Source organism: Lepidochelys olivacea (assembly GCF_965140295.1).
Source record: "Lepidochelys olivacea isolate rLepOli2 genome assembly, chromosome: 3".
Taxonomy (NCBI): Eukaryota; Metazoa; Chordata; order Testudines; family Cheloniidae; genus Lepidochelys; species Lepidochelys olivacea.
In genome coordinates, this window is record NC_140413.1 from 126,948,072 (window position 1) to 126,973,561 (window position 25,490).

The window sequence follows — 25,490 nt, forward strand, 5'->3', positions numbered from 1 at the left end:
AGGCTTGGATTCTGCAAAGGGATCTGCACAGCCAGAACCTCATGCTCTTAAGTATTCCTATTAAAGTCCATGGGAGTCTGCTGGGTTATAGAGGTTGACCCATGCAGCTCTCTTTACAGAATTAGGCCTCAAGCAGCTTACATTTATTCTTTTAACCCACTGATTTCCAAATGGTGGGCTGCTGTGAGATTTGTTCAGAGGATACAAGAGGAGTAGGCACTGAGCACTATTTTCACTTAAACTAAACAGGCCGTTTAAATATATTCAGTGAAGCAAATGGGTTATATCAAAACAGCGCATCTTAACAAGGGAGAAAACAACCACCTAAGGTTACTTTAATGCTATGTTATTCAGCTGCCTAAAATGTCAGAAAACAACAACTATATTTATACTATTTTCCTGGTATTTAATTTTGATTGTTGAATCCCTATGGATGAAGGGGGCCTTGATAACTTGCTGGGTAGGAAAGGGGTCCAGAGGAAATTTTAAAGTTGCTAATTTAGCCATTCGGAATGAAAAGAAAGGCTTTCCAGATTTTCAGTTTCTGAGGATAATAGCTTTACTTTCAGCAGGAACTCAAAATCAATTTAATGGAGTCACTTGCAACGTGTAGTTCATCCAAAACTTGTGACAGAGTGGGAAATCCATCACAATGATCAGATCTGTTATTTTGGTAAAGTGCTGTATGACAGAACAATACATTTTGTATATCTCAATTCAGTGCCCATCTTCTTCAGGGTTTTTTAAGGAAAGTGTAATATTACCTTTTTGGCTGTAACCTGAGCTTTATTGAAACATGCTTTCAATTGATACTGTTTTGACCTGAATTTCCAGTTACACTAAGGCCCCTTTATATTGCTCTCACTGTGTAAAGGGGCCTTAAGATCATCGTAAGGCTCATTTACGCTGCCTGATTGGTATGAAAGCGCCTTGAGAATCAGGCCCTCTTGTTTCCAAAATTCCTGGCATTTTGATGCATTAACATTCCCCACTGGTCCTTTTCTTTCCCACAACGTTTGTTTGCCTGGATATTCCATTTATCCATTTCAGGGACTGAAAAGTACACCGCTCTGCAGTCTGGCACTCGTGTTCAATCAGGGAGCAATGCTACAAAAGCAGTGTTATTGCCCTCAGATCAAGTTTACAGCAAAAGGTATAGGTTGTTCTATATCTGAGTCAGAATGTGGTAGACAGGGGAAACCAATGAAACACATACTTTATTCCAAAAAACATTTGTTTTAAGCTCTAATACTTTACAAGTGGATCACAAATTGAACATAAGTCAACAATGTGATGCTGTTGTGAAAAGGCAAATGTCATTCTGGAATGCAGAAGTGTCATATGTAAGATACAGGAGGTAATTGTTCTGCTCTACACTCAGCACTGGTGAGGCCTCAGCTAGAGTACAGCATCCGGTTTTGGGCACCAGACTTTAACAAAGATATAAATACAGTTGGCAGAGTCCAGAGGAGAGCAACAAAAATGATAAGAGGCATAGAAAACATGACATATGAAGACAGGTCAAAAGAAATGGGAATGTTTAGTAGAAGGAAAGGAAGGCCAAGATAGATCATGGTAACAGTCTTCAAATATGTATGAGGTCATCATAAAGCTGATGGTGCTCAACCCTTTGTCCATGTCCACTGTAGGTCAGAAAAAAAAGTATTTGGCTTAGTTTGCAGCAAGGGATATTTAGGTTAGATATTAGAAAAATCTTTCTAACTATAAGGATAGCTAAGTACTGGAGCAGGTTACTAAGGGAGGCTGTGGAATCCCTGCCATTGGAGGATTTTAATGACAGGTTAGACAATCCCTTTTCGGTGATGGTCTAGATATACTTAGTCCTGGCCCAATGAGGTGAGGTGGTGGGAGGGGCAGAAATAGACTAGATGACCTCTGGAGGTCCCTTTCAGCCCTACATTTCTATCACTGTAAAATATCAGACCGTCAAAATTTAGATAACTGGGATTACTATCTTCCTTTTCTTCCCCTCCCTCTCACCCTCGTTTTAATTCTGTTATTATTTTAGTATTCATTATCTGAAGGACTGCTATAGCTTTAAGGAAGTATTCTTGTGGTTTCATGAAATACTGTTTGTTAAAATATCATAAGTAAAGTGGAAAGAAAAGCAAGATTATAATCAGAATAAAGTGATTTTTGAAGTCTAGTGTCTTGCAATTTGCCAGGGTTAGAAACACGTTGGTGGACAATACAAATGCTTTCTGGATCATTAAACTTCTGAACAAGCAATTGAAAACAAGTGTTTGATCCATAATATAGCCGTTTCTTTATTTTACCATGCTTCATTTAATTTTCCAGGGGTTTTCTGTGCCAGAATGTCTGATCCTATCTTTGGTTAACTATGGACTGTTATACCTAGCCCAGCATGGGCTAAGATCTATTAAGCCAAAGTACTCCTTTTAAGTACTGCCTTCTGTCAAATATTTAGATCAATTATCCAGTTCATTTAAATACTCCTCCACTCATTACTAGCAACATTATTGTAATCATCCTGCCTTTTAATTCTCATGTCATTAGACCCAACACAGATATTTACAACAAGCTCTTCACCAGTACCCCAGAAACGCCTGGTAATGTTAATGTAATATTAACGCAAGATTCATAATACTGATAAATAAATAAAGCATTAATAATATTAATTTATTGGTTTATTAATAAGATTACTAATATTGATGGATATTAATAATATTAATGAAAGCTTAATACTATTAAAATATTTATATTAGTGAAAGACAATAACTCCCTTTCTACAGTATTTTGCTTTGCCTTGGCTTTAAAAACTAAACTTTTTCTTCACTGTTCTTCTGCTATAATTAATACTTCCCTCCTTCTCAATCTCTTTATTATCACAGTAAGCATCAAGCTTTAAAACCTTGATCCTCAACTACTTTCCATCATAATGGAGAAAATCTAGCCAATATTTTCAGAACTTGGTCTTGTGGTGAATTGCAGCTGAATTCCACACTGGAGAACTGGAGTCTATCCCTCACTGTGCCACAGAATGCTTATGTGATGCTGGGCAAGTCACTTAAACCACATTTCCCCCAGGTGGTCACTACCTGTGTGTTCCTTACTTTATGGTTGCCCAACTTGAGACACTTTGGCCAGATTTGCAGAAGTGCTGATAGTTCACAGCTGCAACTGAAGTCAATGGGAGCTGTGCTTTGAACATATAAAGTGCCATAAAAATGCTAAGTTTTCTGGAAAAAAAAACAACCAGGTCTTAGGTATGTTAAATTGGGCACCAAAAATCAGTCGACACTTTTGGCTTTAATCTCTCTGTGCTTCAGTTCCTCAACTGTAAATTGGGTCTCATGCCACCCCTCACCTCAGGGAAGTGGTGTAAAGATAATTCACTCGGTGTTTATGAAGTGCACTCAGACATTACAATGAGAACACCAGGGAAATGCCCATGAGGAAATTAATAATTCTGTATTCAGTGCAGGGTTTGAATGGTGTGTGGTTAAGCATAAAAATAATATTGAATAACTACCTCTACAGTGAGCACTGACCATTCTGTGCACTGAATGAGGCCAGGATCCTGTGGAAAAAATAGTATGTGATCATACAATTAAAGACTGTGAGTAAAATTTTCAGGACTGCCTAAGTGACTTAGGAGTGTAAGTCCCATTTTCAAAAGTGGTTTTAGGTGCTTTGGAGCCTATATCTCATTAAAGCCAAGGGAGACAAATTAAGATTGGATCGGCAAGGCTAATTCTGGCCTGTCCTAACTTCTGAGTGCTTGACTTTGCAACCTTAACTTTCTTTTTAACATAGCTATTGAATATAAATTTTAAATGGAGTTAATTGTTAAAAAAGGGTCGGATTCAGCTGCCATTGGAAAGATTCCCACTGATTTCAATAGATGTTGGATTAGGTCCAGTAATAGCCAATATGTTTGCTTCAACAAATATCACCTCAATAGTTCAGCAAAATGTAGGTTATAAAAATCAGAATATCGATTTTATTCCCTTCATCTTTGTAATACAGTAGAAAGAACAGTTACTTACCCTAGAGTAATTGTGGTTATTCGAGATCCTATAGTCAGTGTGACTCCCTCTGTAGGACTACATGAGCCTCATGTGCGTGAGATAGGAAATTGCTGAATAGCAGTGTCTGTTTGGCCTGTGCATGCGCCCTTGTGCCTTCTCAAGCTCTTGTGTGAGGACATAAAGGAGAGAGTGGTCCCAAACTCTGAGTTCTCTTGCCATTTGAAGCCTGTGTTACTTAAGGACTCTGAATGTGAGGATGGAGGGCTGTTTGTGAGATCCACAGTGACTACAACATCTCAAAGAACCAGTTTCTGTAGAGTGACCATTCTTTCTTCTTTGAGTATGTGTCAGTATGGATCCTGCTGTAGGTGACTAGCAATCAGTTCCCCTTAGGATGGTGGGAGTGAAGCGTTTCAGCTGCATCAGCGACTGGAGAACTGTTCTCCTGAACTTGGTGGCTGCCATATCAAGAGCATAAGATTGGAAAGTTTCTGAAGCAGGTGACAGATGCAGCTTGTGCTCTGATAGAATGTGCCTGGATATTCAAATAGAAAGGCTCTCCAGCCAACTGATAACTGGTGGAAACGCATTACATGATCCACTTGGAAATTCATCGTGGTGAGATGGCTTGGCCTTTGGACGAACCAGAAATGATCACAAAGTGGCGAGTCAGACAAAACCTTGGCTTGGTTTCATTATGGTAATACAGCAGAGCTGTGGATATGTCTAAAGTGTGCTGTTTCTTCTCTACCACTGGTGAGTGTGGCTTTGGGAAGAAGACTGGCAAGGTAATTGATTGATTTTTGGTGAAAGTCTGAGACCACCTTGGGGATAAAATTGGGGTGTAGTCTGAGTACCACCTTGTTCATATGAAAGACCACAGTCCAGCCATGAGAGTCTAGTGTTCACTGACTCTCCAAGCTGAGGTGACAGTCACCACAAAGATCCTCTTGATGGTAAGAGTGCACGGAGTATTCTGTCACTGGTTCAAAAGGGAGGGTCCATATGCTTCAGAAGAATAACAATGCGGTCTCATGAGGGAGTCAGGTCCTTAAATGGAGGGCTAATATGAAGAAGGCCCTTAAAGAATTTCAGTATCTTTGGGTGTGAAGATTGAGTGTGACTGTGCCAGAGTGTCACACACAGATAATGCTGCCAAGTGGACTTTGAGAGAATTAAATGATAGTTTTGCCTGTTTCAGGAACAGCATAGTCTAGGATCTTCAGTGTTGCTGCCTCAACTGGGTGCAAACCATGCTGGGCTGCCCATATAGAAAATCTTTTCCACTTTGAGGCATAAGTCTTCCTGGTGGAGGATTTTCTGCTTTGTATGGGAATCTTTTGAACCTATAGGGAGCAGTCTCTGTCAGTACTGTTCAAACAGCCAACATCTGAGCCATTAGGTGTAACAATGGCAGGTCTGGCTGCTGACCTTGATTCTATGACATGTCCAGGCAGGCCAGGAGGTGAATGGGATGTCACAGGGCCATCTGTAGCAGGTCTGACAGCCAAAACTGTCTTGGCCAGTAAGGGTCTACCAGGATGTCTGTAACCTTGTCCCTCCTGATCTTGGACATTATTCTGGAGAATTGGTGGCAAGGCACATATGAATCCTCCAGATTACTGCAAAAGAAAAGCATCTGGCAATAATCCCAGGCTCACACCTCTTCTGGAACAGAAATTCATGCATTTGACATTGTCCCCTGTGGTGAATAAGTCTATTATGGGGGTAGAATATGAGGTCTATGATAAACTCCTTCAGTGACCCCTTGTGGTTGGTCACTGGGTGACTGCTTAAGAAGTCTGCCAGGCCTTCACTGAGCCCTAGGAGGTTTAGACCCAGTGGGATTATCCTGTGTTGATGTCACCACTTCTATAGCCTGATGGTTTCTTGGCAGAAGAGGGGATGATCAGGCCCTTCCTTGTTTGTTTACATAGTGCATCACCATCATGTGTTGCAGGATTTGCACTGCGGAGTTCCACAGAACAGGCAGGAATGCTTTGAAGGCCAGTCACGTCTCCCAGCTCCTGGACATTCATGTGTCATCTCAGGTCATCCTGAGATCGTGGCCCTGAATCTGTAGGTGGTTCATCTGGGAACTGCAGCCCACAGAAGCATCTGTGATAAGCGTCCTTTGGGGAGGGGACAGAGAATGGGACCAGAGGCGGCAATGCCGGTGCAAGTGGCAGCACAAGTTTCTTTCTTGACACAGGTTTTTCTGCACTAGTCTTCAACAGAGACGCTGGATAATGGCGGCTTGTACACTCGCAAGATCTCATGGCCTGATGAGACTCATGAATTGTTCCAGAAGACGGAGTTTGGCCCCGTGTCCCCCTAAACAGAAGAGGCACCTACTAAGTCCGTCTTCTAAGGGGATTAGTCCATAGCAGGATGGATAGGGTGTGAAGCTGGTAGGTTTAGGTCTGCCAAGTCAAGGAGCTCTGGGCAGGAAGGTGTGTACAGCGGGATCTAGCTGTTGATACTCATAAGATGGGTTGATATGAACGCAACAGTCAAATATTAAGTTAATCAAAAGAGTTCTGAAGAAATTCAGAATGTTTAGCCAAAACTAAGAGCTAGTGGGTTAGAAACCTGGAGATTCTGTCTCACTGCAATAGATAAGACGACGGAACTGTGGGAGGGTGCAGTCACTTCACTCTTTATGCCTTTGCATAGGAGCATGAGAAGGCACATGGTACACGTGCAGCCCTGACAGACACTGCTACTTTAAACTGTCCAGTCCAGTGCACATGAGGCTCACGAGCAGCTTCAGTGGCCCTACACTGACATATACTTGAAGAATGTTAATTTTTGTAAGTTAGCAAAGCACTAAAAGGTCACTCAGCTGCACAAGGACACAGATAGCAAGAGGGAAGCTTCCATTTTCCACGCAAGATTATTATTAGAAATTTCAAGAACCATAGCTCAGCCAGATGGTGATGTAATTGGGCTGCCAAACATCTTGCTAACGACTGTCAGTCAGAATGCTAATGCTGTGACTGCTACATGTGGGATCAAATGTTCAGTGTAGTAGATCCCTCCATAACACCACCTCAAGCGATTGAACAACTAAGTATGAAAGCCAGGGGCAAAAAAAATCTCTCCTGCACCACTTGCTTTTTACACATCTTGGAACAAGTTACATGCTTAATTGAGCTTTGCTCTCCTACCCCTATTCCCAATCCCGCAAAAATCTAAACAGCATAAAGAGTTACAGGAGCTAACGACATCCTGCTTTTCAAAAGTTTCTTAGTATTTACAGTATGATGCGTCTTACTTGCAAAAAGGAAAGTCATTAATTAGCTGCCAAAACCCCATGGGTGCTGATGTCAGCCAACTGTCTATTTAATGAGGACCAATTAGTTATTTCTTTTCCTGTGACAGACCTTACAGAAGTCAAAGATCAACTATTCTTGTTTTCCTTGGTTTCAGAGTAACAGCCGTGTTAGTCTGTATTCGCAAAAAGAAAAGGAGTACTTGTGGCACCTTAGAGACTAACCAATTTATTTGAGCATGAGCTTTCGTGAGCTACAGCTCACTTCATTGGATGCATACCGTGGAAACTGCAGAAGACATTATATACACACAGAGACCATGAAACAATACCTCCTTCCGCCCCACTGTCCTGCTGGTAATAGCTTATCTAAAGTGATCATCAAGTTGGGCCATTTCCAGCACAAATCCAGGTTTTCTCACCCTCGCCCCCCCCCCCACACACAAACTCACTCTCCTGCTGGTAATAGCCCATCCAAAGTGACCACTCTCTTCACAATGTGTATGATAATCAAGGTGGGCCATTTCCAGCACAAATCCAGGTTTTCTCACCCCCCCACCCCCCCCCACACAAACTCACTCTCCTGCTGGTAATAGCTTATCTAAAGTGATCATCAAGTTGGGCCATTTCCAGCACAAATCCAGGTTTTCTCACCCTCCGCCCCCTCCCCCCCCACAAACTCACTCTCCTGCTGGTAATAGCCCATCCAAAGTGACCACTCTCTTCACAATGTGCGGAGGGTGAGAAAACCTGGATTTGTGCTGGAAATGGCCCAACTTGATGATCACTTTAGATAAGCTATTACCAGCAGGACAGTGGGGCGGGAGGAGGTATTGTTTCATGGTCTCTGTGTGTATATAATGTCTTCTGCAGTTTCCACGGTATGCATCCGATGAAGTGAGCTGTAGCTCACGAAAGTTCATGCTCAAATAAATTGGTTAGTCTCTAAGGTGCCACAAGTACTCCTCCTCTTGTTTTCCTTGAGGCCTTTTCTTTATAGCCACCTACAATTTCTAGAGCAATATACTCCCATTGATACAACAGAGCGTACACAGAAGAGCTAAATGATGTGGCTGATTGGTGGAGAAGGATAACTTACAGTATGTTATAAATATACGGGAAAACCTTACTTCCCTTATTTCTAAAGAGGAGAAATTATTCTAGAGTAAAATAGCTTTTGTTCTTGAATAGAGTATCCAGATGGGGAATTACAGCAAAAAAGCTATAAAGGAATATATTATTTCCCCTTGTGTTGAACCTAAACTCTGAATATGTTCAGAGGTTTGACTAACACTATTTTTTGAAGTTCTGTGCAGTACACTCTGCATTTTATTAATGGTTTATGGCCTTCTAGGTGTTAAAATTAATACTGCATCTTTATTGAGTCAATAAATTAATATTTCAGAAATGGGGAAAAATCACATATATCTGGAAAACAATTTCAACCCTTTCTTAGCGACATCGTCAGGTGGAATTTTAGGATCACAGGCTTCAAAATTTCTCTTTGTTGTCCTTTTTTTCCTTCACTAAGTCTCACATCTGAGAACTGTACCGAATTGTATACTGAGGTATCACGTACTTGTGGAAATTTGGTAATAACAGTGGTATTCGAGACTTTTAAATTTGGTAATAACAATGGCATTCAAGACTTTTAAAGATGGGAAAAGGAGAATGAATAGAGGATGACAGTAGTGAAGAAAAATGGATACATGGGACATAGGAGGTGTAAGCTGGTAAGAGAATAGGAGGCAGGAGAGAACAGAGAAATTGGGAGAATAGAGGAGGAAACACATCTTGTTGCAATCATTTTTTCCCCTTGTACCCCTCTACTTTAGAGAACAAGTCATTATCTTATTCACCCAGAACAGAGCCAGAGACAAGAGAGCTGGAAGGAACCTACAATATTTTTATAGACAGAGGTAACATTTTAAAATAATAACATAATGCTATGACTTTGATATCCTCAATTTGCTATGGTTACTCTTGTTTTTCACTAAAATCTCTAGGGAACAAATTTGCAAAGGAACCACCTGCTAAAACATGAATGGACACATTAAGTCTCCTACATAACCCCCCCAAAATACCGTGAGTTTCCTAATGGAACTCTTTAGTATAGGCAGAGATGGCTTTACCTAAATAAATCAAAAACATCTTCTATGCTTATTCAAACATAACTGGGTGCAATAATGAAAGAAGAGTAAAACAAAATCTTTGTGATAAAGCAGACAATTCATTTTAAGGTGATAAAGAGGGGCAGGCCCTTTGTTCAAAATGCTCCCACTAAATCAAACAAGACAGCACAGAAATTTAATCAGAGTGGCTTTGCAAAAATTCTTCTTCTCTCCTTTACCCCCCTCCAAGATGTGAAGCAGAAATATAGAGAGCTCATTAAAATACCTGACTGGGTTCTCATTTTCCTGTATTACTATCCACAGGAGTTTTCTTATGCAATTCATAAAGGTTGGTGATTTACTTCCCCTCTTTGCTGAAGAAATAAATCATGAATTAATCTCATGCTTTGGATTCTAATGCTATGCTTGACTTCCTTGCTTCTCTCTCTAGTAATGCTTGTGTTTTGCTGCAGAATAAATATGAATATAAATGTAAATATAATGGAGAGGATAACGACCATTTAAAATGCATTGAGGGAAATTATCACCACCATATTGTACAGAAATCAAATGAGCATCCATACCTAATCGGTTGGACGGGTTCCTTTTGAAGAGGGCTCTTAGCAAACTTTGGGCTTCTATGCTCAAAAACTGAGGCATTCCTAGCTTGGCTCTGAAAGAACAGAACACTTGAAAAGAAAAAAATATTTTTCAAAAAATTTCAAATCCACACCTGCATTTTATAACTGAAATTAATTGGGACATGCAGAAACCCATACACATTTGTCACCAAAGATATAATACCTAGACAGATTAGACAGCCCACAAATGGAGGGGACAGTCCTGCACCCATCGAGGTTAAAGGAAGTTTTACCATTGATGTCACTGGGAGCCGCTCCTGACTGGAAGCACATAACACCATGTTATAGTTAATGTTGCTCAAGGGTTACTAATTCTAAGAGATCATTTTCAGCTATTTATAATCTTTTTTCAGTTTTACCTTTCTGGATTAAATTTGGCAGATTTGTTCTCAATCCAAGAGCAAACTTTTTGGAAAGTTTGACCCCAAATGGCCTAGACATTTTCAAGAATGAAGAGTGTGACAATAAAATACACCTTTTGCATTATTAAAAATTGTATTTGGTTTTTAATAGCTCTGATGCTTCAGTGGTGGATGGCAGAAATAAGAAATTTGGCAGGGACTATGGTTTCGATCTTGCAAACATTTATGCACACACTCAGCATTAAATCAATGTCAGGTTTGCACAGGAAAGGACTCGAAAGTCAGGAATGACAATGTGCAGGTTGTCTGTACAACTTTAGCTCTGCACCCTTTTATATATGCATCATCATACAGTCTTTTATTATATGGCCACATATATTTTTTCTGCAAGGCCACCCCCTCAATGGAATGCTCATAGACCAGCAATACAGTTTGTAGTTATTTACTCTGGGTGAATCACTTAGGGGATTTAGGCACACCATAACGCTGACATTAGTAGGAGATGCACATCTAACTCCACGTGCAGCTTTGAAAATCTCAGCCTCTATGTATATTTATTCTTGTTCTATATACTTTATGCAGTTAAATGTACTTAGGATCAATGGCCCATCCAAGGAACAGAGCTAACACGTACGTAGTAGATAAACCAAACAGACATTACTACTTACTTGAGAATGAGAGCCATTGTCTCCTTTCTGTCTTTTCCCTGGAATGGTAATGACCCTGTCAGCATCTCAAACTGTAGAATAACAATAAAAATGGTATATCAAATAAGCACATACAGTATTTATATAAGATTCCATCTGACAGTGCACCATACTGTAATACTTTCCATTATCTTGTTTTCTATTAATTTCAAACACCAATGAGTATTTTGTAAAAATGTACTGTTTATGCCAAAAAAGGTCTAAAAAACTGTAGCTATACAAAAAGAGATTTTATTATGGCAAGCCCATTTCTACGGTATTGGACATCAGAGACCAGCACTATATTTCAATTCAAAGAGCTGCCTAAGGAACTGTTCACATCAGTAGCGTGGAGAATCATGCACTAGTTGAGATGCACAAAAGTCTGGTGCTCATGGGTTTGCATGAATTTTTTTCTCATCTGGGTTCATACCCCCATGATTTTTGCTTTGAGTTTCAGGTTTAAATGAACCCACAAACTCAAAGTAAAAGCCCAAAGTGGTCATCAATTTTTGCCTGACATCCATCTGAAAGCATCAGTCATCCAACATTCCTCTGAAATGCACTGATTCTTTCAGCAACCCTGACTGGAATGTCACATTTGTAACAAAAGCCCAAATCAAGGGAGCTTGCCTGGTTGGAATTGAATTCTGAGAGTTTCACACAGGGCTAGTCACCGCACTGTTAGCATGTACAAGTAGTAGCTGATTCCCCATGATAAGCAATGATGGGTATTGTGTACTGGAAAACAAGGATCAGGGACATAATTCAGCTCTGCCATCAATGAGGACAACTTCCACTGAGGTCAATAGGCATTCTGTCTGCTTATGTCAGGGCCAAGTAAGGTCTTGGGTCTTTTAACAGTAAATAAATATACTGTTTAATATTTGTGGTTATAGTTAAGCTCATATTTACAAGTGCCAGATTCTGTCACCCTTCTGTTGAGTTGTACCTTAGCAGAGGAGTAGCTCCTTTGATTTCTGGGGGACCACTTGTGCATTAAGGTACTATTCAACCCTTAGCTGGACTCCCCCCTTCCAAATTAAATAGATCAATAATTCCCCTAAGTACTTCATAATAATACTTAGCACTCACAGCGACTTTATAAACCTTTCTCTCTCAAAGTATGTTATAAAAGTGGGCAAGCCTCATTGTCCCAACTGGGGAAACTGAGGCACAGAAAGGCAGAATGATTTGCCCAAGGTCAAAAAACAAGCCATTGTCAGAACTTGTGCCAGAACCCAGGTCTCGTGGCTCTCAGTCCAGAGGCCTGAGTGCTAGAAGATCATGCTTCGTTCTGTTTGCCTTTCTTTAACCTACATTTTTAATTACCTTGTGCTAGTTAGTAAATATTAGTTTAGGAGTAATCAGGACAGTGCTAATGGCCTGTGATGGGATGTTAGATGGGGTGGGATCTGAGTAACTACAAAGAATTCTTTCCTGGATATCTGGCTGGTGAATCTTGCCCATATGCTCAGGGTTCAGCTGATCGCCATATCTGGGTTTGGGAAGGAATTTTCCTCCAGGGCAGATTGGAAAAGGCCCTGGGGATTTTTCGCCTTCCTCTGTAGCATGGGGCACAGGTCACTTGCTGGAGGATTCTCTGCACCTTGAAGTCTTTAAACCATGATTTGAGGACTTCAATAGCTCAGACACATAGGTGAGAGGTTTATTGCAGGAGTGGGTGGGTGAGATTCTGTGGCCTGCGTCGTGCAGGAGGTCAGACTAGATGATCATAATGGTCCCTTCTGACCTTAGTATCTATGAATCTGCTCTGCTTTGATTAACACAAATGATGATTAAATACTAAATTTAGTTTAGAGTTATACTCATATCCATTTCAGCAATTTAAAAGACATAAAAGGGAAAACATAAAAGCCCTAAGGAATGGCTGCCCGGTGTTTTAAAGGATAATGGCTTTTTAAAATCTGTACAAAACTCCCAATGATTAAAAAAACCTAACCCATGGGAAGTTCAAAAAATTACTATTTTTTTCTCCCTGAAATTTAGAAAAATAAAAGCTAAACCCTATAGACTTCAATGGGGCAACACCATGGCACAGAGTTCCACCAGCAGAAAGGAGGGCAGAATTTGAATCTCTACATCAAATTTCAAGATGTGAGGCAGGAATGTTTCTTGCTGGATACAATATGTTTTTCCTTTATGAGAAATGTGCATATGGCAGGTAAGAGAACTTCCTATGATAAAGAGAGATGAAACAGAAATATTCAGACAAGGTAAAACTCCAGTGAGATCAGGGCATTTCTTAAAATTGAAACTCACTGCAAAGTGCCATTGTACTAGATTTACTTCCTGTGGTATCTTAACATCTGCTCTTCAAAGCTGACGTTGCAATTTTTATCAAATAAATATTCTGACTTTTGTACATATTTCATTAAATATATGCTAACTGGCTTTGTCTTCTCTCATCAGCACCTCATTTTAAACTCTTAACAGTGGCTGGGGCTATTTAGACATTATTGCTTGAACTTAAAGTCTTCTATTCTGTATAGACATTTAAATCAGGTCACCTAAAAGTGACAATTTATCAACCACACTGAAACATTATGCATATTAAATCTTCAGTTCAGACATGGTTTCCCTAGCACTAAGTTATCCAATGCAAATAGAAACCCAGCCTAATTTCACCTCTGAGACTCACAGCACAATGCATTTGGCAGTGTCTGCATAGCAATAATTCATGAAACCATAGCCTGCAAAACCAAGTTGCCAAGTTACCGGGAGCTAATTTCATTTAAAATGTCCAAAAACATGTACCATTCTATTCTGAAACAGTTCCTCTTCCCTAGTAGCAGTGCTAGCAGTCTGAAGGTGAGAGGTGTGACAGACTAATACGTCTCCATAAAATAAATAAATAAATAAATAAATGGTGTCTTTTACCTCTTTACCCCTCTAGCATTCTGGTCATGGACTCTCTAACCAGTCAGCTGTATTTTGCAGTTCCCACTATCATTCAATAAGATGCAATGATCACTATGAAAAACTTACCAACAGATGCTACAGTATTCGCCATACCAAAACGACTGCATTTCCTGTTTTAAGTAGAGGGAAGTTCTGTGACTAAAAGGGAAAGCTTTCATGCCCATGTCATGTCCGAACTTATAAAGGTCTAGGCACAATCAGAAGTATGTCAGGAGGCTATTTGAATGATAAGGACTCCTAAAATTCATTCTTCAGCAACCATAGTCACCAGGAAAAGTACCTGATGATTTAATAACTTGGACCACAGAGTAAACACAATCATTAAATAGTTATAATAGCTCTGTGGGGAGGAGACAGAATGAGAGGAAGGGTTGAGGCTTAACTTTAGTCACCAACAAGCTCGCTGAAGCTACTGAGAACAGGCACTTGAAAGGAGACAGAGGACAATTGTGTGTGGACAATTATAAGCCAGACTCAGAAAACAAAGGGCCAGAAAAGTGAGGAAGGGTGGTTGGCTTGGAGGGTCAGAGAGCTGTTTTATTAGAGGGGAAAAAGATTTTGGGTAAAAGTCACAGAAGTGCCTAAGTGACTTAGGAGCCAATGTCCCATTGAAAGCACCCAAGTCATTTTTAAAAATGAGACTTAAGTACTCTTCCATTAAGTGGTAAGAAAAGTAATATGCATTATACTGAATTGTCCCCATATTTCCAGAAGCATGGATGTTTGGGTATCTAACACGTTATGTTTTTCATGCTTTCTTCTCTTGTGAGCTTCTTGCTCTTAAAATCCTAATTTAAGAAAATTAAAAGTGGCTGCAGTTTTTTTCATTTTGGTATAAGGCTAGCCTGACACATTTGAGGCAGGAGACAGTAATATGAGTGGTTTCAGAGTAACAGCCGTATTAGTCTGTATTCGCAAAAAGAAAAGGAGTACTTGTGGCACCTTAGAGACTAACCAATTTATTTGAGCATGAGCTTTCGTGAGCTACAGCTCACTTCAGATGTTCTGGTTTAACTTGGATTTAAACTTGGAGAGTGGTCAGTTTGGATGAGCTATTACCAGCAGGAGAGTGAGTTTGTGTGTGTGGTTTTTGGGAGGGGGGTGAGGGGGTGAGAGAACCTGGATTTGTGCAGGAAATGGCCCAACTTGATTATCATGCACATTGTGTAAAGAGTTGTCACTTTGGATGGGCTATCACCAGCAGGAGAGTGAATTTGTGTGGGGGGGTGGAGGGTGAGAAAACCTGGATTTGTGCTGGAAATGGCCCAACCTGATGATCACTTTAGATAAGCTATTACCAGCAGGACAGTGGGCTGGGAGGAGGTATTGTTTCATATTCTCTGTGTGTATATAAAGTCTGCTGCAGTTTCCACGGTATGCATCCGATGAAGTGAGCTGTAGCTCACGAAAGCTCATGCTCAAATAAATTGGTTAGTCTCTAAGGTGCCACAAGTACTCCTTTTCTTTTTTAGTAATATGAGTGACAGCCTGGCCATTGATCATATAGGAAGAAAAAGACTGCAGCTTCCATTCACAAGGGAGTCCATAAAAAGATCTGTATTTACAGTGTGGGCAGAGAAGGCAAATCAGCCTGAAAGTAAGAGCAGAGTGGTAGCTCAGGAAGCAGGGATGGGGGCAGCTAGGGGCTATGTGCAGGCAGGGGGGCAGCTCAGGGTGCAGGGAGAGGGGTTGCTAGGGGCTGTGGGCAGGTGGGGGAATAGTTCTGGATGCAGGCAGGGGGTAGCTAAGGGCTGTGTGCAGACAGGGGGGTAGCTCAGAATGCAGGGAGAGGGGTTGCTAGGGGCTGTGGGCAGGCAGGGGGGTAGCTCAGGGTGCAGGGAGAGGGGTAGGTAGGAGCTGTGTGCCCAGAGGGCACCCTTCCACAGCATTTGCTGCTCCCTGAGGGCTCTGCCCGCCCAGGAGACGGCACACTGCCTACACAGTGTTCTTTAAAAAAGAGAGACATTTGTTGACTGGCATTAGGGAGTTGTGCTAGTAACTCCCTTGAGCACCATACAGAACATTTACCGCAATGTCTCAATCACTAGTACTTTGTTACCGCATTTCTACAATTACATGGTTCTAATATAAAGATGAAATCAAATTCAAAAGACATGCACTTAACATCAATATTTAAAAGTCAGTGCAGTGTGGCTCCAGCACATTGTATGCATCAATGCTTTTTCCTTCAGTGATCTCAATCAAGGCAGGGTCTGGAAGAAAGCATTGATGTTTCTGTAACTGCAATGCCATTGTGTTTAACATAATGTTGGAGAAGGTTAGCAAGCATTAAGTAAACAGAAAAACATCCTTGTAATAGCTTATGTTATCACCAGCTAATGCCACTGCACGGCACACCCCCGGTTTCCTGTTTATTATCAAAGAATTAAGAATTCTGTTCAATACGGAACATGAGACTTGACCAAAGAAGTTAGCCCTCACAGCTGACACCCCTGCACATAGATACACTGCTGCATCTATGTGCAGGGGTGTCACAGCAGATTGACTGGGTGTCAGGCCTAGGAGTAACCAAACTGCAGGATTAGGGTGATGTGAGCTGACACCAAAGCCATCACAGAACCCTGCAGTTCTGCTGAGAGATTCAGGCTTTACCCCTCCCAATACATAAGCCATCTCATAGCTTGTTCCTTGTGTACCACCTGCTTTCCCTGCTGGTCTTCTAGGGGGCCCAGTGGCTGTGTCCCTGACAACTTCCCTCCCCTCTCACCTGCTCCATCATGAACCCCCATATTCAGACACACTGTGTGCCCACTCCATCCAGTATCTTTGAAAGACTACTGCTTTTCCCTAATCCTGACCTCTCACCACTTACTAATGAGCAGTGGCAGGGGAAAAACACTAGCAAGAGCATGCTATGGATCATGAGGTTTCCCTTCTCTAATAAGAAGTTGCTAGGGAATCCCTGAGGGCTCCTTAGCTACCATGTTAGAAATTATTGGATGCCATACACACCTGCCTCATCATACCGCCAGCTACTGCAGAAGAGGAAGTGTTTCCTCTCTCCTACTTCACCTCATCACACGTTTTTGATTGGGAGAGGCAGTAACATTTACCTGGTGATCCCACAAAGCAGCAAGATAAGAGAAGCAGCCGCCACATAGTGTCCTCTGAAGACCAGGAGATGGGGAAACTACACTCAATGAGGGAGTGAGGGGGAGGAGTTTATCTTCAATGAGATCCAGTGAGCTGACAAAATTAAGTTGAGAGCTGGGGGTGATGGCCAGACGAACCTTAACAGAGTATGGGGAAAGGACAGGTTGCCCAAACTACTTCACTCCAGGTCTGCTGAAATGTTGTGAGTCTGGGATGATGTTCAAGGTTGCACTAGGACCCTGAAATCACTTGGTTTCAGAGACTTGAACATCCAGTCAGGACTCTTGGGCTTTACTCTCACTTTCATCTTTTCCAGTCACTTGCTAGGTGGCCTTGGGCAAAGTCACTTAATTGCTCAGTGTATCAGATTTCCAGAGCTCCATTATGCTAGGCACTGTACAATCACCACACAAAAAGATGGTCCCGGTCCCAAAGAGCTTACAATCTAAGGATAAGACGAGAGACAACAGATGGATACAGACAGACAGGGGAGTACAAGAAAACAACAAGACAGTACTAGTCAGCAAGACATAAGCAGTGGTCTCAGCGCACCAGAACCCAGGGAATGGTATTTTAATTAGTCTGTATTCTGTTTCACACCTACATTTGCTATAGTAATAAATAAAAACATTTTTATATTTTTGTACAAGTTTTTTATAATGCAATTAAAATAAAATAAAGTTAAAATGACGAAAAAATGCTTTAAAGGCAAAGCAAGCTTATAATGTAAACTTACACGCTGGTGGGCTATACCATAGGTCTGTGGTTCTCAACTGAGAGGTCTGTGGCCCCCTGGGCGGCGGCACGAGCTGGTTTCATGGGGTCCGTGAGATTCAGCACCCCAAGCCCATGGGTGGAGTTGGGGTGTGATGGGAGGAGCTGCCCCTCCTGCACCCCCAAACTGCAGTGCTGTAACTCCTAATAATGTAACCAGAGAGGGGAAGTCCCACCCTCCCTCCTCTTCCCCTGCTCCTGAGGTCCCGGCCCTTGGCCAGGTCGAAGGACAGAAGCTGGAGACGGGCAGGGTGGGGTGGCTCCTGCTCTGGCTGGTGCCATGGAACAGTCAGCCGCAGTGCTTCCCTGTCTCCTCCTCCTGCTGCTGGTGCCTGGGACTGTGGCTGCTCCTCAGCTCCCAGCCCCTCTTGACTGCTTGTGCAGCTGGTAAGAGCTGCCTGGGTGGGGGGACCAGGCTCCAGGGCTGGCAGAGCCCTTGGGAAGCAGCAACCACAGTGGGGGGTGCCCTTCCAGCACACAGCCCCTAGCTACCTCTTTTTCTGCACCCGGAACTACCCACCTGCCCACACACAGCCCCTAGCTTCCCCTTGCCTGCACCCTGAGCTACTCCCTGCCTGCACAAAGCCTCTACCTACCCGTCTCTGAATCCTGAACTACATCCCTCACTGCACACCACCCCTAGCTACTCCTTCCCTGCACCCTGAGCTACCCCCCAGCCCACACACAGCCCTTAGATACCCCTTTCTCTGCACCCTGAACTACCCCCACCTGCACACAGCCCCTAGCTATTCCCTGCCTGCACCCTGAGCTACCCCACTGTCCGCACACAGCTCCTAGCTACCCCTTCCCTGCACTCTGAGCTACACTCCTGCCTGCACACAGCCCCTAGCTACCCCATCTCCCTGCACCCTGAGTGGTTTTCAAACTTTTTGAGCTGATCCCCTCCCACTCCCCATCCCAGATGGGCTGGGTGGCCTGCTGAAGTGAGTCGGGGGTGGAGGTGGCACTCCCTTCCCGTGCCTTGCAGAGATGGCCTGAGCCCTGCTGGGCCCTGATTCCACCCAAACAAGCATGCTGAGGGGTCCGCAAAGAAACAGGTTGAGAATCCCGGCCACAGATGAGCTTGCGCCCCCTAGTTTGTACTTTAAGCTTAGCATTAATAGTAGTTCAAATAACTACTGTAGTGTTTAAGATGTGTTGCTGGGTACTAAACTTGAAAAAATGCACAGAAAGACAGGAATATAATGCAAATAAAACAAATGCTAATATAAAAAAGAAAAACAAAAGTGGTGGAGTGTAAGGTTGGCTTGACATGAGTAATTGGACATGGGTGAAGCCTCATTTTTTGAGAGACGGATTTGGGAGGTAAATGCATCAGCAGGCTGTAAAGAGAACGTCTGTACAAGGTAAGATAAGGGGGAACACCCATGGAACCATTTACAATGGACAAGATAACAATGGATAAGATAAGCCTGGAACCTAAGATAAGGTAAAGAGTAAGTTGCGCATGAACAGTGCATGGTATTCAGGGATTGGTTCCTACAAAATAACCAAGCCGATCCCCAAATGTGTGATGCAATGTATAGTAAACCAGTGCATGCACCCGACGAAGTGAGCTGTTGCTCACGAAAGCTTATGCTCAAATAAAATTGTTAGTCTCTAAGGTGCCACAAGTCCTCCTTTTCTTTTTTCCAGTGTAATATGTAAATGTATATAAAGGAAGAGGTTTGCTGTGTAACTTTGGATATGTCGCTCACTGTGTGCCCATCCCCTACACTTGAGTCTGATCAACTCAGCAAAGCTTTGCTGTTTGCCAAATAAAAGAACCAGAGTGACAAGACTGAAGTCTAACTGAGTTCTTAGAGGCTGAATGGAAGAGGTCCTGGGAGAACCCCAACACCACTGTCAATCTTTTTGTAGGCATCATGGCAAAGGATAGTTTTAAGGAGGGGTTTGAAGTACCATCCTGAGGTACCTCTGTGGATGCTAATGGGGAGTCCCTCTCAGGTGTGATGGGAGAAAACACAAACGTGCTTGTTTGAAAATGTGACAAGTGAACAATGGATGTTGGCATTACGGGCTGATCAACACGCAAGTCAGCCTTTTGATACTGAATGGAGATGATAGATAGGATGGGAATAGGCTGTGAAGGGCCTGGAAAGTGAAGACAAGTAGCATATGTTTGGTATGATAGAGAAAAGGGAGACAGGTAAGGGTTGCAAAGAGGATGATGACACGGTCAAAATGATGAGCTAGGAAAATTTTTGAATAGATATGAATGGGGCAAAATTGCATTTCTCAAGGCCAGAGAAAAGGATGTTGAAGTAATCAAGATATAATTATGAGTGTTTTAGCTGTGTGGATGGAAAAGAAAGGCCGTACCTTAGAGATGTTATGCAGACAGAATCTAGAAGACTTAGACATAGCCTGGATGAGAGTACCTAGAGAGAGGTCTGAGTCCAAGATGATATAGTGTTGTAGTTCACAGTGCTTGAGAAAGGAGACAACAGAGGATTTGGGCAGGAAAAGGGGAAGATTAGGAGCTTTTTTGCATTGATCTTGAGCTGATGGCGAGCCATCTATAAGGATGAGATGTCAGAGAGACAGGTCAACAATTTAATTTAAGCAGAAGGATGCAAGTCTGGGATAAGGGGTAGATCTGTGAGTTTTCCGTATAGAGACAGTCATTGAATTTGTGTTTATAGATGAGATTACTCAGAGAAAAACTGTAGTGGGAGAAGAGAAGGGGACCAAGGACAGAGCCATGTGGAACTCCCACAGAAAGCTGAAGGGGGGATGAGGAGGATCCTCTGAAGAATACGTTGAATGAGTTACTAGAGAGGTAGGAGGAGAACCAGGAGAGGACAGAATCATGGAAGACAGGAGAGACAAAATTTCAGAAAGAGTAGCATAGTCGCCTGTGTGAAAGGTGGCTGACAGGTCAAGAAGGATGATGATGGAGTACTGGTGCTGAGACTTGGCGAAGAAGAGATCATTAGAAACTCTGGCCAGAGCAGTTTCAGTGGAGGGCACGAGGTACAGGGCCGGCTCCAGGCACCAGTGTTCCAAGCAGGTGCTTGGGGCGGCAGTCAGAAAGGGGCGGCAGCGGCAATTCAGTGGCAGCCTCTCTCTTCTGCCAGCCAGTGGCGGCAATTCGGCGGCAGCTTCTCTCTTCTGCCGTCCGCAGCGGCAATTTGGCGGCGACGGTTTTTTTCACTGCTTGGGGCGGCAAAAATGGTAGAGCCAGCCCTGATGAGGTAGAAGCCAGAATGGAGAAGATCTAGGAGGAAATTGGAGGTAAGGAACTCCAGGCAGAGATTGTAAAGTGTGTGTTCAATAAGTTTAGAGACAAAGGGGAGAAGGGAGATGGGGCAGTAGCTGGAGAGGCAAGTAGGGTGAAAGGTAATTTTTATTAAGAATGGAGAGACTAAAGCATGCCTGTATTGTGAGGGGAAGAGCCAGAGGAGAGCGAGCAGTTAAGGAGAAGTGTAAATGAGGGGATGAGAGTGGATGTGAAGGAGATCAGGAGATGGGAAGGGATTGGGTCACTGGGGCAAGTGGAAGGTTTAGTGGAGGAGAGCAGATGGGAAACTTCTGTTCCCAGGAAGAAGGAGAGCACTGTAGAGCGGTGGTGGCGGAGGGAGGGGGGCGGGGAGAGAAAGTGAACTAAAGGGTTCACTGGAAGGTCTGGGATGGAGCTGCACCGCAGAACATGAGCAGGTCCTTGGTGCTTGTAGAAGCTCCCCCTCAGGTGGGTGGACAGAATTGCATCACCTACCTCCCAAGAGGCATAATTAATTAGTGTTTGTAAAGAGCTTGAAGAGCTTCACCTAACTGCTATTCACATGCAAAATAATCTGAATTATGAAAAGCATCCCTCACAATGAAAATAAAAGGACATTGTTAGACTTGGATTTTGCAAAGGAGGTAGTCTTGCTGTGATGCTTGGTATTGATCTAACCAGGTACGTGTGTGTACACTGTACAGTCCTTGGTGTATAGAGCTCCATAGTACAGTTAGGTTTAAGGCAAAAATTATCAGAGCAAAACATTCTCGGTCTGGCCAGAAGCAGAGTAAGATGTTCATTAGCATCTCCCCTCTCTACTTACAAATTCTACAGGTGCAGCAACTAAAGAAAGGCACTTCACTTTGTTCTTTATGTATTCACTACATTGCAAAAAAACACGTATCTTTTTATTTGGGACCTCTAGCCCAATCATCGCTCACATCCCACCACATGCATATGAAGTTGTCTGTAGAGTGTCTAACTTTCTTCACTTCAGGAAAAACAAACAGCCTCCTCGAGGTCTGGAGCTCTGTAAATTAGCCAGAAAGCATGCTAAGAGACCATTGTGACTACAGGCCTCCCATGAGACTTGCACGTGCTATCTCAATGATAGCCCAACCCACCAGGGATCTACATCTATGGGGTTGTTACAAACCTCTCAATGTGTAGCAGAAAATGGACTAGGTTTATCCACAACTTTTTAGCCTTTTAAATCAATTAACTCTTCATACTGATTCTCTTGGTGAAGAGCTTTTATAACACCACTAGAACAGACCTCTGAGCTGGAATCTGAAATCTCAGGCCTTAGGGGTGAGTGGCAGGCAGGAAGACAGAAAACAAAAGGAGTCTGGTCATGATAAACCATACCTTTACACACCTTTACATCCCTCTGAACAAATTTATAAGTAGGCTCACACCAGGTACCATCATTTACTAAAAGAGCATCAAGGATTGATGCTATGTGTGTAAAGCAGGATATTGGAGCCAAGATACAAGATGGAGGTATGCTCTCATCTGGTATTCCCATTCCTATGGACACGTACTATACTACCTTAAGCTAATTCTGACACATTGATTGGCAAACTGTGGTATTTACATGATCATAAATACAGCAGGATACAGCAGGATTTTTGATTTACAAAGTTCTACCATCAAAGACTCAGACAGGCTACTGGTACTAAGTAAGGCAAGTACTGGTCTCACAGAAGTCAATGGCAAACCCCTCATTGATTTCAAAGAGACCAGGATATAGACTTTGTCAGTTAAGATCATTTTTATTATAATAACAATGATGATTGTGATACTGGTAAACCAGGTGCCAGCTCTTGCTAAGGCTGTAGGTGTCAGCTGAGCCAAATTCATAGCTGGAAACCAGACCAGCTCACCTGTATGTTAATATTGGTCAAGATGGTAGTTAAACTTGTAAGAATGTGTTTAATCTCTATAAAATGCTTGTAGGTTGCTGCATGCAGTAATCTTACTTGTCATGTCTGTACCCCGTGCTATAGAGTAGTATATAAATTTTGGTTTAAAATTGTAAAAATGCCTGCTCTGAACTTGTCAACCAAGGCAGGAAAAGTGGTTCCCCTGCCCATGCAGAAGGACTATCAAGGCTAAATGGGTCTGTGTGGAACATCACAATGCACAGATTGGTTTAATGGCCCTCTTACACCCACAAAAGTGCTAGATGCAAGAAAGCACATCCCATCAGCTTGAATTCAGAAAGAGGGAAATAAAGATAGCGGACATGAAGATTATCTCTTTGCTATTTGAACTCTTGCAAGGGCTGGAGCTAAGAAACAAAAAAAACTGAGATCCCCAGGGTCAACCTGAGTTAGCTCTAAAAAGACATTCAGTGCTGACAGATTACTACATTTCTGCCACCTTTTGGAACAATACACTGAACTCATTTGTGTATATATACTACCTGTTTTAACTCGTAAAAAAACTCTCTCATTTCTTTTTCCTAGTCAATAAATCCTTAATTAGTTTACTATGGGATTGGCTACCAGCGTTCTCTTTCGTATGAGATCTAGGGTACAAATTGACCTGGGGTAAGTGACTGGTCTCTTGGGACTGGGAGCAACCTGAATATTTTGTGATTTTTGGTGTAAGTGACCAGTTATCACTAAGTCCAGCTTGCCTGCATGGCAAGATAGGCTGGAGTGCCTAAGGGGACTGTGGGACTACATGGTAAGACTGTTACAGTGATCCAGAAGTTCACATTTGGAACTGGGTTGGTGAAATCTAATTATAGAACATACCATACCAGCAGTCTGTACTGAGGTTGGTATTCTTGGTCATGAGCCACTCCAGACAGCGTGACAATAACAATAATATTTTACATTGGACTTCAGCTTCAAAGCACTTGACAAACTTAGATGAAACTGTACAACACTTCCATGAGGTGGGAGACTAAATATTATTTAGCTTGATTCTCCACTGTGCTTAAGAGAAGAGACTGATGGGGAGCTGGTCTCCAGTCTCAGACAACTGGTCCTGGTGTAAATTAACATCTGCCATGGGCATAAGGTCCCTCATGTCTCATCTTCTCACCCCCTCGCTACCAGGCCCCCTGCCTCCTCTTACATGAGACAATCTCTGGATGCTCTAAGTTCTGTTTGTGCCATGTAAGGCAGACTGGAGAATCTGTCCCTGTTCTCCATTTTACACCTGTGAAATCTGAAGAAGAGACCTTTCTTCTTACATGTCCAAGGACCCAGAACAAGATCAGAACTCATGAATTACACTAGCCTCCAGCCTGAACTCAGAGCACAAGCCTTTCTATTGGTATTGATCCAAAAACAACATTTGTTTCCGTGTTAACAGGGTGGCACTGCTAATGCCCACTGACAGAATTTCATTAGTTTTTAACAAAAAACTTTGCACCTTCAGTCTTGCTGCCCCTACCTACACTTGTCATGGGCTGTTGTGCTCCTCAACAGACCACTCTCTCTCTGCTCCTTTATATCCCACCGCTTCCAGCATTCCTTCCTCCCATTTTTCACCGTCACCGATCCCATTGCTCTCCCTTACTTGCACTGTTGTCCCAGGGCTTATTTGCTTTGATAATTTAGGGCCAGTTCCTGGGAGGTGCTGAGTACCCTCACCTCCTATTGATGTCAGTGGTTGCTGAGCATGCTCAGCACCTCAGAAGATTAATCCCTCAACATTGTAAGATCTGCTTTGCTCGAGACAAGCCCATATCCATTTACAGTACTATATAAAGTGGGAACAACACACTAGAGCTCGAACAGCTTGTTTAGATAGAAAATTACAATATTCCCTTGGCAACCACTGACCCATCTCAGAGATCCCTATTTTTGGGCCAAGTCTTTGATCTCTTTTTACCCAATCCATTTTGATCCTTTGATCTACATTTTATGTGCTTGGATCTTGCATTGTGGCTAAAGAGAACAAGCCCTTAAAATGGCTTATCATTCTTTTTCTCTTTATGCTGTTGCTCTATATTATGAATTGAAGCAAATGGTATAAAAGGAGACAAGGGAGTATCACTATTTGGTGACTGGTCTCATTGCTGGGGTAAATACCATTTTATCACTATAATTTAGAACTTACTGCAAGGAACATATTTCTTACCCTATTGATCAAGATTTTGGATATGAATAATACACTTACATACATTTTCCATCAAGGTACATATATGCCTCCAACTAGTCTATTTTTCATGTGAATTTGACAACATATTGCAAATTGCTTTGCGGTAAATTCTAACCAATATCTGGATATCACTTAATTCTTTCTGATCTTTAGTTTATCTTAAGAACAGCTTCTCCACCAGAGTATGTTAGTCACAGTTCAAG

At 42.4% G+C, this 25,490-nt stretch overlaps 1 protein-coding gene across 4 annotated transcripts in view; it reads right to left on the reverse strand.

Moving 5' to 3' along the window:
- The window catches only part of RPS6KA2 (ribosomal protein S6 kinase A2), a 475,722-nt gene that overhangs the window by 83,240 nt on the left and 366,992 nt on the right, over positions 1-25,490 (reverse strand). For all 4 annotated transcript variants that reach the window (XM_084622452.1, XM_084622451.1, XM_084622454.1 and 1 more), the window contains 2 exons: positions 11,070-11,140; positions 9,983-10,071 (listed from right to left, as the gene is read on the reverse strand). In XM_084622452.1, the coding sequence (XP_084478578.1) occupies positions 9,983-10,071; positions 11,070-11,140 (160 nt within the window). The remainder of the gene's footprint in view (positions 1-9,982; positions 10,072-11,069; positions 11,141-25,490) is intronic.